The 12,964-nt window shown below is 48.7% G+C and overlaps 3 protein-coding genes across 3 annotated transcripts; all 3 read right to left on the reverse strand.

Moving 5' to 3' along the window:
- Positions 1-83: 83 nt before the first annotated feature.
- N7529_011996 (S53 family peptidase) lies at positions 84-1,995 on the reverse strand (the record flags this gene model as incomplete). Its single annotated transcript, XM_057247522.1, has 3 exons — positions 84-809; positions 857-1,827; positions 1,887-1,995. 3 exons carry the CDS (start codon positions 1,993-1,995, stop codon positions 84-86), a joined length of 1,806 nt encoding a protein of 601 aa, XP_057092871.1.
- Positions 1,996-3,507: 1,512 nt separating this feature from the next.
- N7529_011997 (putative amino acid permease family protein) lies at positions 3,508-5,198 on the reverse strand (the record flags this gene model as incomplete). The annotated part of the gene is made up of 2 exons (XM_057247523.1): positions 3,508-4,988; positions 5,045-5,198. 2 exons carry the CDS (start codon positions 5,196-5,198, stop codon positions 3,508-3,510), a joined length of 1,635 nt encoding a protein of 544 aa, XP_057092872.1.
- Positions 5,199-7,689: 2,491 nt separating this feature from the next.
- On the reverse strand, positions 7,690-8,632 carry N7529_011998 (uncharacterized protein; the record flags this gene model as incomplete). Its single annotated transcript, XM_057247524.1, has 2 exons — positions 7,690-8,253; positions 8,303-8,632. The coding sequence occupies 2 exons, from the start codon at positions 8,630-8,632 to the stop codon at positions 7,690-7,692; spliced, it is 894 nt and encodes a 297-aa protein (XP_057092873.1).
- Positions 8,633-12,964: the final 4,332 nt, after the last annotated feature.

Consider the following 12,964-nt stretch of genomic DNA (forward strand, 5'->3'; position numbering starts at 1 on the left):
TGCGTTGGACTGGCATGCGCTGGAAGTTTCCATCCAGCAAGAGTCGATAACAAAATTCCTGGCGATGCGCATCATGCACTCATTTATTCTGCATTAGCCAACTTCCGCATAGCAGCGAAGTTAGGCGATCCAAGACCAGTGACAGGATCCCAGCCCTGAGTAGCGTTCCAGCTAGCACCAGGGACAGAAGGACCGCCATTGTTGGGTCCGCCGAAGCGACCATTACCGTCGCAGCCAGTGCTGCCGCCATTGACGATGTCGGTCAGACCGTCGCGGCCGGCAGAGTACAGCCACGGGTTGAGGAAGCCCATGGGCGATTGGTTAGTCTTGAGACGGGCATCATTGAGAAGAGCGATAATTGCTGCAAAGGCCGGTGCAGAGGCCGATGTGCCGTCGACGCTGGTGAGTGAGCCATGCGTGTAAATCGCGTAGTTCTGGCCTTGGGCGGCGACGTCGGGGAAAGCACGGCCCTTGGGGTTGAAGAGGCCGGACCATTGGTCGCCAATGGTGCCGAGGTAGTCGCCCACTGCGGAGTCTTGGTACTTGGGGCGCTCCCAGAGGTCGGAGAATCCACCGGATGAGAAGTAGACTGCCCTCTCAGGTGCGGTGCCGGTGGTGGCTCCAACGGATGTTACCCAGGGGCAGGCCGCGGGGAATTGGGGCGGGAAGTGGGTTGCGTTCTTGCCGTCATTGGTCTGGCAAGCTGCGCCAACACCGGAGTCGCCAGATGAGAAGATGACTGAGACACCGCGGCTGCCGAGCTGGGAGAACATATTGCACACGCTACGGGCGTACTTCTCAGGAACACTCTGTAACAGTTTAGATACGGTTCAAACAATGGAAATTCGAGACATACCTGCTCATCCTCACCATATGAAGTGGAGATCACTTGTGGAAGGTCCTTGGCGTCCATCTTGAGCACGTTCTGGAGGAAATCCAAGTACGGCTCGTTGTTGTTGTTGTTCGGGTCAGGCTGGTCAAGATCGGGAACCAGCAGGCCCCGGCCACCAACGCTGAATTCGGTAACGGGTACAGGCGAGCTGACTCCGACAATGTACTGCAAGTCGAGATTGGCCTCGCTGCTGTCACCCTTTGAGTTTTGGTCGTTTCCGCCGCCATTGTACTGGACGACAGAGAAATTCTGACCCACGGCAGAGGGTGCGATGTTCTTTTCAAACAAAGCGAGATCGGAGTAGCGGGCGTACTGCTCCAAGTAGCTGACAAAGCCAACTTTGTTGGAGTTTGAAGAATCGGCCTTGTAGTCGCCGACCTTGTAGAGATCCTTTAAGCACTGAGGCGTGATGATGTTGTTGCAATCAGGACTAGCAGACATGGCGTTTGCGCGGAATGCCGCGTCAGTTTCCTTCGTCTGGCTATGCAGGGTAGCCCGGTGGGCTTTCAATTGTCCAAAACGAGTGGTTGGCTGAATCATGTTGACATGAGACACGAGAGCATCCGGAACGGAATACTTGAGAGTGCGAAGCCGCTCAATGTGCTTGACATTGCTGACGTAGAACTGGAAATTAGCTGCCAGCAGCTCATTCGCCGTCTCTACGGTGGTGTAGAAGGTCATCCAGTCGGCATCCTGCTCGATCTTTGTGATACCGGCACTTTCAAGCCAATCACGTACGGAGTCGGCAGACTCTGCGCTGGGCTGCAGCATGCGCTTCATCTCCTCGTGGGTCTGGAAGTGTTTGCCGTAGCTGGGGTGGTCGGGGGTAGACATGTCCATGACGGCCTCCTCGAATCCGGCGGTGTCGCCCTGCGCCAGTGCGATCTGTAGCCGGATGGGCTGGTCGGCACGAGGTTTGCGAGAATATCTCCATCCTGTTGTTGGTCAAGTTAGCAATCACAGCGGCGTAATTTAGAATACAAACAGAACATACCTTGAGGGACAGAAGACAAGCTCTCAAACACATCAGCTGCAGCAGAGGATGCGAGAAGAGATATGACCGCGAGCGACAACGCTCTGCGACTCAACAGGGATGCAATCATGTTGGAAGGGGTGTGAATATGGACACCCTTTGAACAACTGGTTGCGGTCTTCGCAAAGCGAGGACAGAAAGTATAAATACTTCAATTCCAAGCGATCATATGCAAAGGAGGGGTAAAGACCGTGAGTTTTGGTGTTTATTATGGTTGCATTGGTGTGGGGAGAATGGACAGACAATCGACCAAGAATGTGCGGTTGAAGAGCAAGATAACTCCCAATATTGGCATGGTCGGGAGCTTTAATTGCAGTTTCAAGTAACTCCTCCCTTGGCAATTGCACGAGTTCCACTGTTCCACTGTTTCTGTGGACCCTTGTGGCGGATGTCCGTCGGGTAAACAAATGCGTGTCAAAACAAATCTCTCACGACAGGGATTCGTTCGAGTATCTGCACATGCACATTCGCTTTGTGACAAACGGCGTCTGCCGTACAGCGCCTGCCGTACAGCGCCGGGAAATCGCCTGATGTGATCGGCATGATAATCTCTTCATCTCACTGTGACGCTGGGGGCGGGTGCGTCGGGCTTCCGTTGAGGATCGGCAGGGGTGGGTTGCTCCACATCGTTTGAAGGCATGCGAGGGAGACAGGGGTGGCTGGATCGGTTCTGATCTGTTTCTCGTCGGACGCCATCCAACTCTCCATCTTTCATTAAATAGGCAATTCGCTCTTTGCACACCGTTAAAGTGGCTCAAGTATTTTGTATACATCTCAAAGACTTGAAGTGTTTTTGCCGTGCCAAGAGTGGCGCCGACTTGGCATGGTGATCATGCACACTCTTCAGGTGAATTGGCCATACAACGTAGAGCCTGGTCACGCTTCAGTGAATTGGGTTCCTGAAGCTTTCAGTTGAAGCCTATACATCGGGCAGAATAACCCATGACGTGCATCAATTTCATTCGGTCATATGGTAGGTAAGAGGCTGGGATAATGGCGGATACTCACAACCCCAGCCCCAGCCCCACGGGTACGGCAATCTCATCGTAAACTGCTGTGGCTGGTGGTCTCGAACAATATCGCTCAGCTTGCCAATATTGTTACAAGTTTTTGCCCAGCCTTGTCCTGGGGAGGAAATGTGAGGCGCAAGAATGCAGAGTGACGTGATTGGTCCCGCTCGTCTTTGCGGCTGACACCTATCACAGGGCCAGACGTCAGTTCCTGGCTTTCCGGGCCTGGACAAGTATGGTTCATGCGCTGTCTAGGTCGGATGAAAATGTGGAAATGGAAGAAACAAGTCACCTTGAAACCCCTTTTCCCGTGAAAGGTCGCTAAATTTGGCTTAAACTTCTAAGTTGAAAACTATTTGGCAGTGCGATCCGGATCTCAATGAATGATGGCCCTGGATAAAGTCAAAGTTGCCCCTGTAAGGAGCAAACAATCTGTGATGATTGATAGCATGAGGTTATATTAAGATTTCCTATATTCAACTATTTGGCTATAAATAGCATACAGCCAGCTCTCATATATACAATTCACGGTCCAAATTTGATTTCTGGCCGAAGCATCGAGATGCGTACATTCACCTCTTCTCCTCGACAACAACTGGGGCCTGGGGTCCCACAGACTCGTCAATTCCAGGCTCATTCATTTCAAGATGATGAGCGTAGACCATGGAAGCGATAGAATCCTCGGTCTGGAGATAAGTGCGATTGCCCTGAATGAACCAGAAGGCAAGGGCAATGACCAACATCACACCAAACACGGCAATGGCGAAGTTCATATCAGCCGGCGCGGGGTTCGGGCTACCGGGGAAAAGGAAGAAAATGGTGGTGATGACACAGTACACGATACTGACCCAGTTCAACCACGGGCCGATGCGACCGAGCTTGAATGGCCCAGGAGGCAATTTGTCGCGCCCGGTCACGAGCAGAGCGAGAATGGGCATCGCATATGAAACTGTCAGGGCGATGGTGCTGACGCTCAAGATGGCCTCAAGAACGGTGTTGGCGAACAGATAAAGGATCCCGACGATGCCAATCACGACGCCCTGGCCCCAGAGTGCTCGCGCGGGCACTTGCCACACTGGATCGACGTGACTGAAGTATTGGCCGAACGGTACACCGCCGTCTCGAGCGAATCCCCATGACAAGCGGGAGGCAGTGGTGAGAACACTAATGCCCTGGCCGAGGCCGTTGAAAATGAACAGTGCGATCAAGACAGCAGCTCCCTTCAGGCCAACTGTCTCGAGCATCAGCTCCATGAATGGCAGGTCTGCGTTGAGGACCTTGTCGACGTCCTGGATACAGAACAGACAGACCACCATGAAGATGAAACCGGTTATGGCACCGAATAGAACGGCCATCCAGATGACTCGAGGGGCATTCTTGCGCGGTGCAGGAATCTCCTCCACCATATGGATGACTGAGTCGAATGCAGTCAGACCATACGCCGCCTGCACCAAACCAGTAAACCAGACCACACCGTCGCTCCAGCCGGTCTCGTTCTTCCAAGCGCCAAAAGCGAACGACGCCGGCTGGAATGAGAGGTCACTCTTGACTCCCACAGAAATCAACAGCACAAGGGAGAGAACGATGAACAGGCCAAAGAACCACACTCCAACGAAGTTGTTCAACCAGGGTAAGATCTTCTCCTTGCGGCAGCTGACCACGTTGATCAGAGTCAGCACAAAGACAACGCCAATATACACGACGAAATTGAGCCACCCTTTGCTGGCGCCGTCCCATTCCGGATTGAACATGGTCTTCATGCCCAACAAGAACTCCGTCATGAAGGCGACCTGCGAAGCAGTCAAGGTCCACCATCCAAAGGTGTTGATCCACGCACACATGTACGACACGAATCGTCCGAGTGGGGTATTCCAGAGTCGGTATACCCAGTAGGCCTGGCCGAGGGCTGTGGGCATGCTACTGGTCAACTCGCCCAGCGAGAGCGCAACACAGAGATTGCACCCAGTGACCAGCACCAGGCCCCAGAGAATAGTAATGGCACCGCCATTGGTCAAGCCGCTGCTGAGATCCTGGGCGAAGGTGGAATACGTTCCTGGAATCGAGTCAGCACGCTTGTGACACCCCAGGTGCAGAGTGGCGAAAACATACCTAGTACACAAAATGCCAGCGCCAGCATACTCCAGATATCGAATTTTCGGGTCAAGGCCTGGGAATGGCCCAGGGCAGCGAGATCCTGCGCATCTTGCACATTCTGATCCGTCAATGGCGGCTTAAGGGGTATCGAATTGGACTCCAGATCCATCACTTGGTTTATTCAGCCTGAGGCAATATAGATGAACTCGGTGGGCAGGCAGGTAAGAAATGCGCCCATTTTCTGATCAGAGTTAACAGAGTCAGGGAATCCTGAATTCTATATAGCTGGGCTTTGAGCGTTTTTTCGTTCCGCGTTGACACCGATCACCCCTCACAGGGAAAATGACGGGCGTAGAGATAAAGCTGGGGAACTGGGTTGGGCCAATTACGCGGCTTCTTTGAGATTTGGTCGGGCTGAATCAGGGCGATTGGTCATGGAGTTTGGAGATGTTGATAATAGAATTGACAGGATTTTTTTCAATTTTGCGGGGAGAGTTGGGCGGACTCATCTCGGTAGGACCTCCTGCAGTGGGCCGTCAACCGAACACACTCTCCACAGATAAGAACTGGGGTACATTGTTTCAATCGCCAATATTGTACTCGATACTGCTATTTTTGATATAGAATATCAAGTAATAGATTCGATTTAGTGTTAAGTATACTTTGTGGCTCTATGTGGGCAAGAATTAGCCCACGCTCACGACGTATCAGTTTGGTGTCTTGAGGGGTCCGACCGCAGGGTTGTACTCGAAGAAGTTGACTAAGAACATTGAAAAATATCAATCGCTAAATTTGTCGATGAAATTAGATCCAAATCCATATGCTAGCTTGAACAATGTACAAAAACATACAGCAGACACAGCAACATCAATTGAAAGACAATTTGAAGTCGAGGAATCATCAGTGGCGAGAGTTCACCCAAAGCGGCAGGTATATGCGAACGATAAGAATTTCGATAGACGCTCCATGAGGCTCTACACTCTCACTGGATTTTGTGTGTAAAATGGCATAATAAGGAATCTAGAGATGCATATCTCGTGTCTCTACCGATATACTAGATAACATTAGTCCTGTGGAGTCAATTCCATGTTGCGGTGCCGGATATCCATGTCTCGGTGAAGATGTGATATCAAAACGAGAACACAGTGGTTCATGTCAATTCACCGGTAGTTGGTGATCACTATTTGCAGATCATTTAGTGAAATCAAGTGTTGTTATTCATGCCCGCCTTCTTCTCGAAATGAAGAGGAAAGACGAAACGATGCATCCTGCACCATTCAGGCACCAGTATTGAGCTTTTTCCGGAGAACGGCATCGAAGGGTCCACTTCTTGACAATAGCTTCGTAAAAAAGAGCCAGGCTTTGTCCGAGTTCGCCATCTCTCTCCCGTTGGACATCGCCGCATCCCAACCCGTTGAAGAGTAGTCCTTGCCGCATCTAATTGTCGCAGTCGGTCCATTATTGGCTTATTTCGCCGTGTCTCGGTGATTTGCGTCTCCTGCTCCTTCCTCTTGAGGCTAGGAGGTAGACAAGTATGGCATCACCATGAGATGCCTGCTTCCCCGCAAAGTCTGGGGTAATTCAGTCCGTATATTCGCGATGGTGTTCTCGTGATGCACCGACAAGTTCGCTGTGATTTGCATTTCAAGATTCTGTTTATGGTCAGCGGATGAGTATGTCCAAATGGCTGTGAAGCCGAGGAATAATAGTGATATTCAGGCACGGTGCAGCGCCTTATTCCCGATTGGGAATTTCGAGCCTGGACCCCTTTCGTACGCTGAAGGGATTGGTTGGTGGCTTCTAGGAGACTTCGATTCTCTTCCCCTTGCTGAATTGGTGCGTTTGATTGTTTAGCGATGGATATATTTAGCATGGTGGGTGATTTCCTTCCGCTATCGCAGTTGTCATGTTGGTGCCCACCCAGCCTGTCAAACGTTTCTTTTTCTCTCAAACCCGCACTGGAGAATACCAATTAACCTTGTAGGTAGGTCTTGAAAATCAGAGAACTACATTCTCTTCATTCCGACTCGTTTCTTTGGTGGCCTCTATTCCATGTCATACTGGAAGTATTTGTTCGGTTACAAGGAAGTCAAGACGAGATCCGAGATAAGGTGACCATACTAAGTTGTCGCGGAGTCGAGCAAGAACCAACGACCTGCCAACCTCTAGTTAAAAATGTGCTCAGTCAAAGAGAGAAAGACAAAAAGCCTTGACAGATACTTACGCTGCAGGTATGGTATATATACCGTCGAATTTCTCCGGCGCGACTATTTCCACTTTCGGAACTATCAGGCCATACACTGAGACAACAATGAGAATGTTTGAGTAAACATGAATCATCCGAGTCTTGGCAATTATATTAATGCTTTAGGATACACTCCATGAGGAATCCCCGCCAATGTAGGGGAATTCGAATCAAAACACTTTTGTTGTCGCCATGACCCGAAAATCATATGAGAGATGAGAGATCTCAATCAGTCCAAATAACTCCGATCCGAACGCCTCCGCCGTGTTGAATGACAAACAATATATACAAAAGAAATGAAAGAAACGCCGACCGGGATCAAGTTTACCGGTTATTCTAAGGATACACAACACTCGTCACGGTCATGAGAATAAAAGTGGTACTTGAAAACAGTGGCATGATCGATGTGTGCCGATCACATTCGGGGTTGTTTGGTGGGGCGCCAGATTGCACCCGCTGCCATGCTCTGCTTGAGCATTGCTAGCTCCTTGTGCAGGGCTTGGTTCTCTTGTTGAATACCATCAATGTATGAGAGGGCGTTGGTGAGGATCTCTGATTTCTTTAGAGAGCCAGCACCAACCTTAGTGTGTTTTTGAATACCTGATGGCGAGATGGCCTGCTCTAGAGAGACGAACTTGGCGTTCATGTTTGTCCGGTAGCGTTTCTCGATGATGTTGTGAGCGGCACGCTTGGCGGCGTTCCGCATCTGCGGGTCTTGGCTGCCGGATGAGCGGTTGGAGTCTCGGGAGAAACTGCGGGTCTTGCGGGATGTGGAGGTGTATTTGGAGGGTTGCGGTGTGGGAAAATCTTCTTGTTTCATCTCGGGACTTGACGACCATCTTTTTGATGAGCGAGTCTTGATCTCTGGTTGAGTCTGAGAGGTGAAGTCGGAGGCCTCGTTGGTGACCTCGAACGCGTTTGAATCAATCGACTGGCGGGCCGCAGCAGATGGCCATGATTGATCGTCACTGTCGAGCTCCTGCTTGAGAATTAGGCTTGGTCACAAAAAAGATATGGAAGGGACATACCGATGAGAGGGAAGCAGCATCCTCGGGCATGGGCATGGAGAAGCCACTGATGCCAGACGAACCGACGAACGGGTCAGCAAACAAGTCCTTGGACTCAAGGTTCGTCAAGCTGTCGGCAAAGTCAAAGGACACGGGCTCCATCTCTGTGGGGTTAAGTGAAAACAGATCGATGGCACTGTCATAGCTCCAGTTGGCAGCTAGGGGATCGGAAGCTCTGTTGAAAAACTCGGTCGGTCGAGACTGGGGGCTCAGCTGTTGGCTGAGGTAGGACCCCTCATCCATAGAGAGATTGGGGATCTCATTGGATCGATTGCAAGCCATGATGCACATTTTGGAGGATCATACGTTGGCCTCGAGGGCAATTGGCGGTTGGGGGTGATATATAGTAAGTTGGTAGAAGGATAAAGTGGCGAAAGATATCTTGAGTTATAAATAAATCTTTAGGAGAGAATGTTATACCATGGGGACAGGAGATGGGCTTCGGCCGTAGGGCATTTTATATAAAGAAAGGATCCCCCCCCCCTGGAAAGATACAGTACGAAGTAGATTCGGAACGGACGATTACTGTATTGAGAGTGATGTCAGGGACCCTGATCCATTCACGGCTGTGGCCACCGGCTAGGTGCTCCCACTATTTTTCGGTGGTTCCAAGCCGAGATCACCCCAGTCAAGATCTCTAACGGCCGGCTCCGATGTCATTCCGATACTTCCAAGATCCATTCGTGAAACCGTTGAAGTTTTTGAGAAAAACGTCCAGTTTGAAGGTGGATTTGCGGGAACCAGTGGGCTGGACCGTGCCAAGCCTTTCTCGGCCGAAGCCCGGAGCCGACACTGTTCTTGTATTTTTCATGGTACTTTTTCACCCCTTTTCGCCTTGTTAAGGTACATACGTAGTAATGTATGTATCTTGTTCATTGTTTTGTTTCGGTATGTTTCATTTGCTGCTTTGAAATTCTTTAGGATCTTTATTGTATTGATTATTTTCTCCTATCGCGGTTCAAGACTATAATCGGAAGTGCTATGCATATCTTCAGTGTCCACCTATGAGGAGGGTATTTCTACTCTGGGATTCTTCCTAACTTTCGAACCAAGAGACCAGCATGTTTAGCAGAGACTTGTAATGGATGCAACGGTCATATAGAGGCCATAAATTTGAGCAGATCTACGAGCTCTAATCTGCACTCTACCTACTCCGTAGTTTGAGAAGATTAGCCGATCTCCATGTTCATCAGAATCAGAAAATGAGTCGTCGGGACAATTGGTGTTACCAAATTCAATTTAATTAGAGCAAGGCTCTATATTCATTAGTCCGAGCTGCCTACATGTGTACGGACCTCGTGCATGTCCATGTTCTTGGTGTTTTGATTCCCTAGAGCAACTATATATATGCGTGGATCTATTTGAAGAAATAATGAGGTGAGGATATCTCTCGGTATTTCAACACAGAGATCAATCGAGTCTCGTTTCTTCTCTCATCAATATACGACAAGCTCCCTATCTTACTAATTGTCCAACTAATGGTAATGTTCATACAGCAGACTTTGTACATGATATTCCTCAAAAATGGCTTACGAGTACACTATGGATTAAATGACCCGGTGGGGCTACAAAGTACAGAGCTACATTAAAAGCGGCAATATCTGACAGGTGTATTCAGAAATGCCTCAGAATCCTGGTATGGGAATATACGTGTATCAGCCAGAAATCCGTAAGTAGACAAGATACCTGTGGCTGCAATGCTCGGCTCTTGGCCTATACTTTCTTTACCCCCTGGCGGTAAAAATTATACCCTGTTTCTCTACCCTGTTTTCTCAAACAATAAATTGCTACTGAATTTTTGCCTGACTGGAAATGCTTTGACGATCACCTATCATTCACTTTGGTGGGTCATCGGATCCCTGCAGGGCATCACATTTGACGTATGCAACTAAATCGAACGTGGCCAGCTGCATATAATGCCAGAAAACACTATCGAGGGTATGGTAGCCGATCTTTCACCGAGATACAGTGATGATAGACATGGACAAGTTGCAGTTGTGGCTAAACTCGCCCACAAGCCACTGTGATACATCTCCTTTGGACAAAAATATTAAAGTAGTTTCAATACCACCTACATATCATTGTTTCTTTTAAACACATGTATAATCGGCTATGCTGTCTCCCTGCACCACCGGCTGTGGCAACGTCAACAAGTACATGCATCAGTCTAGTACTTTTGTCAAGTCTGGCCGAAGATCAGAGCCACTTTTCTGCAAAGTTTTCACTCAATGAATACACATCCTAAGCACCCTTGGGGAATCTAGCCCTTGAGATGTGCCTTGCTTAACTTGGTAGGACAATAAACAAAGCTATGTCATAAAAGTTAGACTTGGACTAGTCTCGTCTCGACGGGCCGCCGTGTCCTCCAGTAGAAAGACAGGTAAAACCAGCTTACTCGGATTACTTCCTAAAGTAGCGAGTGCCACTTGCGCTTTCAATTAGTGGAGTGACTCGGATCATTTCTTTCCTTTGCCCTGCCACTAGCCCCAACCCGATGTCCACCGAATTCTGCAATCATACCTTTGTGAGAACCCGAATTTTCACGAAAATCTCACACGGAAGTTATACTCTTGTTTAGCTGCCGGTGAAAATTTTTCTCCATGAGATATTGTATGGCCTGAATCTGTTGTCGCCAGATACTCCCCGATCTTGGTTGCCCAGATCCGATTGTACCTTTTAATGTTCCGAGATTCAGTGAAACACTTTCATACATGTTCATTATTGACAACTATCAAAAATGATACGAGTAGTTTGACTTTGTGGCTCATCGCTCACAGACCCCATGGACCAGCATCCCTATTTACAATATACACCCTCGTTCAGATCTATCACAACCTTAAAATTTGGACCACTCGACGCAATTACTGAGCAATCCAGACCGTTATAGCTAATTAGGCCCTGCAGGTGACCCGTTGCCCCAGTGTTGCAGATGTAGAAACCCGGTCAGTCCACCCGGCATGTCCTGGCCCAGAAGTGGAGCAACAACGGGCGTAAACCCCGTCAGCTGCATAAAGTACACGGGTAGTGATCTGAATCTAAAGCCGGTCTTTGTCCCCGGATTTTGGTTCCCAGCGGGGGAATGTTCGAAGGCAGCTGGAATAGCCCTTCACCAAGGTAGCCAGCGGACCCGAAGTGACTATCGGAGGATAAAATTTGTACCGCCACTAATTTATTCTTTGTTAGTCATACTCATCGAAAACCGACCGATGGCAATGCATCATGGGCTTTGTTGAATTCACTAGACTGAGAAGCATTACCTTGAGTGTCCAACCTGCTGATTCAAGATATATATGCCGGAAAATCTTTCACATTCAGCTGGCTATCCTACTTCCGATTTGGAACTTTGCAGAACTGGCCTTTTGATGAAACTCAGGGGAAGCCTCGTTTTAAATGGAATGCTGAAATTCTTTTCCCAAACAAGGTACAATTTTGGAGAATCTCAGCCCCTCTCCTCCCAAAAGTCATTGCCTTTCCTTTTACTTCAAGACCTGCACCTTCGACTGATTCCAATCAACAGCCATAGATTAAAACTTGTTATCACGCTTGAATCACTATCCTCGTCTGTTCTCTCAATTTGATTGCTTGATTCTCATAGCCTAAGCCACAAACCTCCGAGTCGAACTTTCGCTTGTTTGATCACCCTTTCATTGATGCTACGTCTACGAATATTCACATCCAAATAAATGCCACATACACTCGTGTCTATCTTGTCTCATGATTGCCTACAAGGTATGTTGTATTGTTGAATTATCCCACGTGGAACTCACTACAACTTGAATCTTCGAAGGATTTACGGTTGCAAATGAACAAGCTTACTCAATCATGCCTATTTTTAAGGTGATGGGAGGACGATTTTTTGGAAAAAGCGATGGGATGGGCGAGGGCTGAGGCGCAATGGTGCATATCCTATGATGCAGTTTGTGGAACAATTGAGCTCATCACGCATCAAAATTCGAGATCTAATGGTGGGTGACAAACCACGCTGGCCGGAGGAAGCAATTTGTCTACTGCGTAATTGCTGGATGGACTGATACTCATACATCAAGATTTGATATATGCATTTGAATTTTGCTGCCGGTGTTCTCTGAGATTCTCTGCACTGAGATGAACACCCCGTTCTCGTCCATTCCATTGGATATTCGAAGTCTAGGCTAAGTGGACTCCCAATCTCTCCCAGATACAATGGTGGGGCTTCTAAACTAGCCTATTTGATACGAAGCGCACACTCCTCGTTTTCTCAGAACACATGGGCGCATAGGGCATTGTATGGCAACATACTCCAAGAATGACCTTGCGAGGCCAGGGAGTTTCCAGTTATGACGACTGTGATCGCAAACTTCCTGCAGATCTCCAAAACGAGTATATCACCTGCACGATTACCCATTATGGATCATTAAATCGCCCGCCACTTCGTGGGACCCCACATTTATTTCCACTAGAGCCAATAGCAGTATGAGATTTCAGAACCATGAGTGGTGGAGATCGATCCGACCGCTGAAGTAAACAAAGCAAAGATCGAATGACGCAGGTTGTGCGACAAACCTCTCCTGTTGGGGAGGGGGTTGGAAAACAAAGCTATTAAGAGATGGACATCACTTTGGCTGTTATTTACTGAACTCATAT

Source organism: Penicillium soppii (assembly GCF_028829465.1).
Source record: "Penicillium soppii strain IBT 18220 chromosome Unknown utg000010l, whole genome shotgun sequence".
Classification (NCBI taxonomy): Eukaryota; Fungi; Ascomycota; class Eurotiomycetes; order Eurotiales; family Aspergillaceae; genus Penicillium; species Penicillium soppii.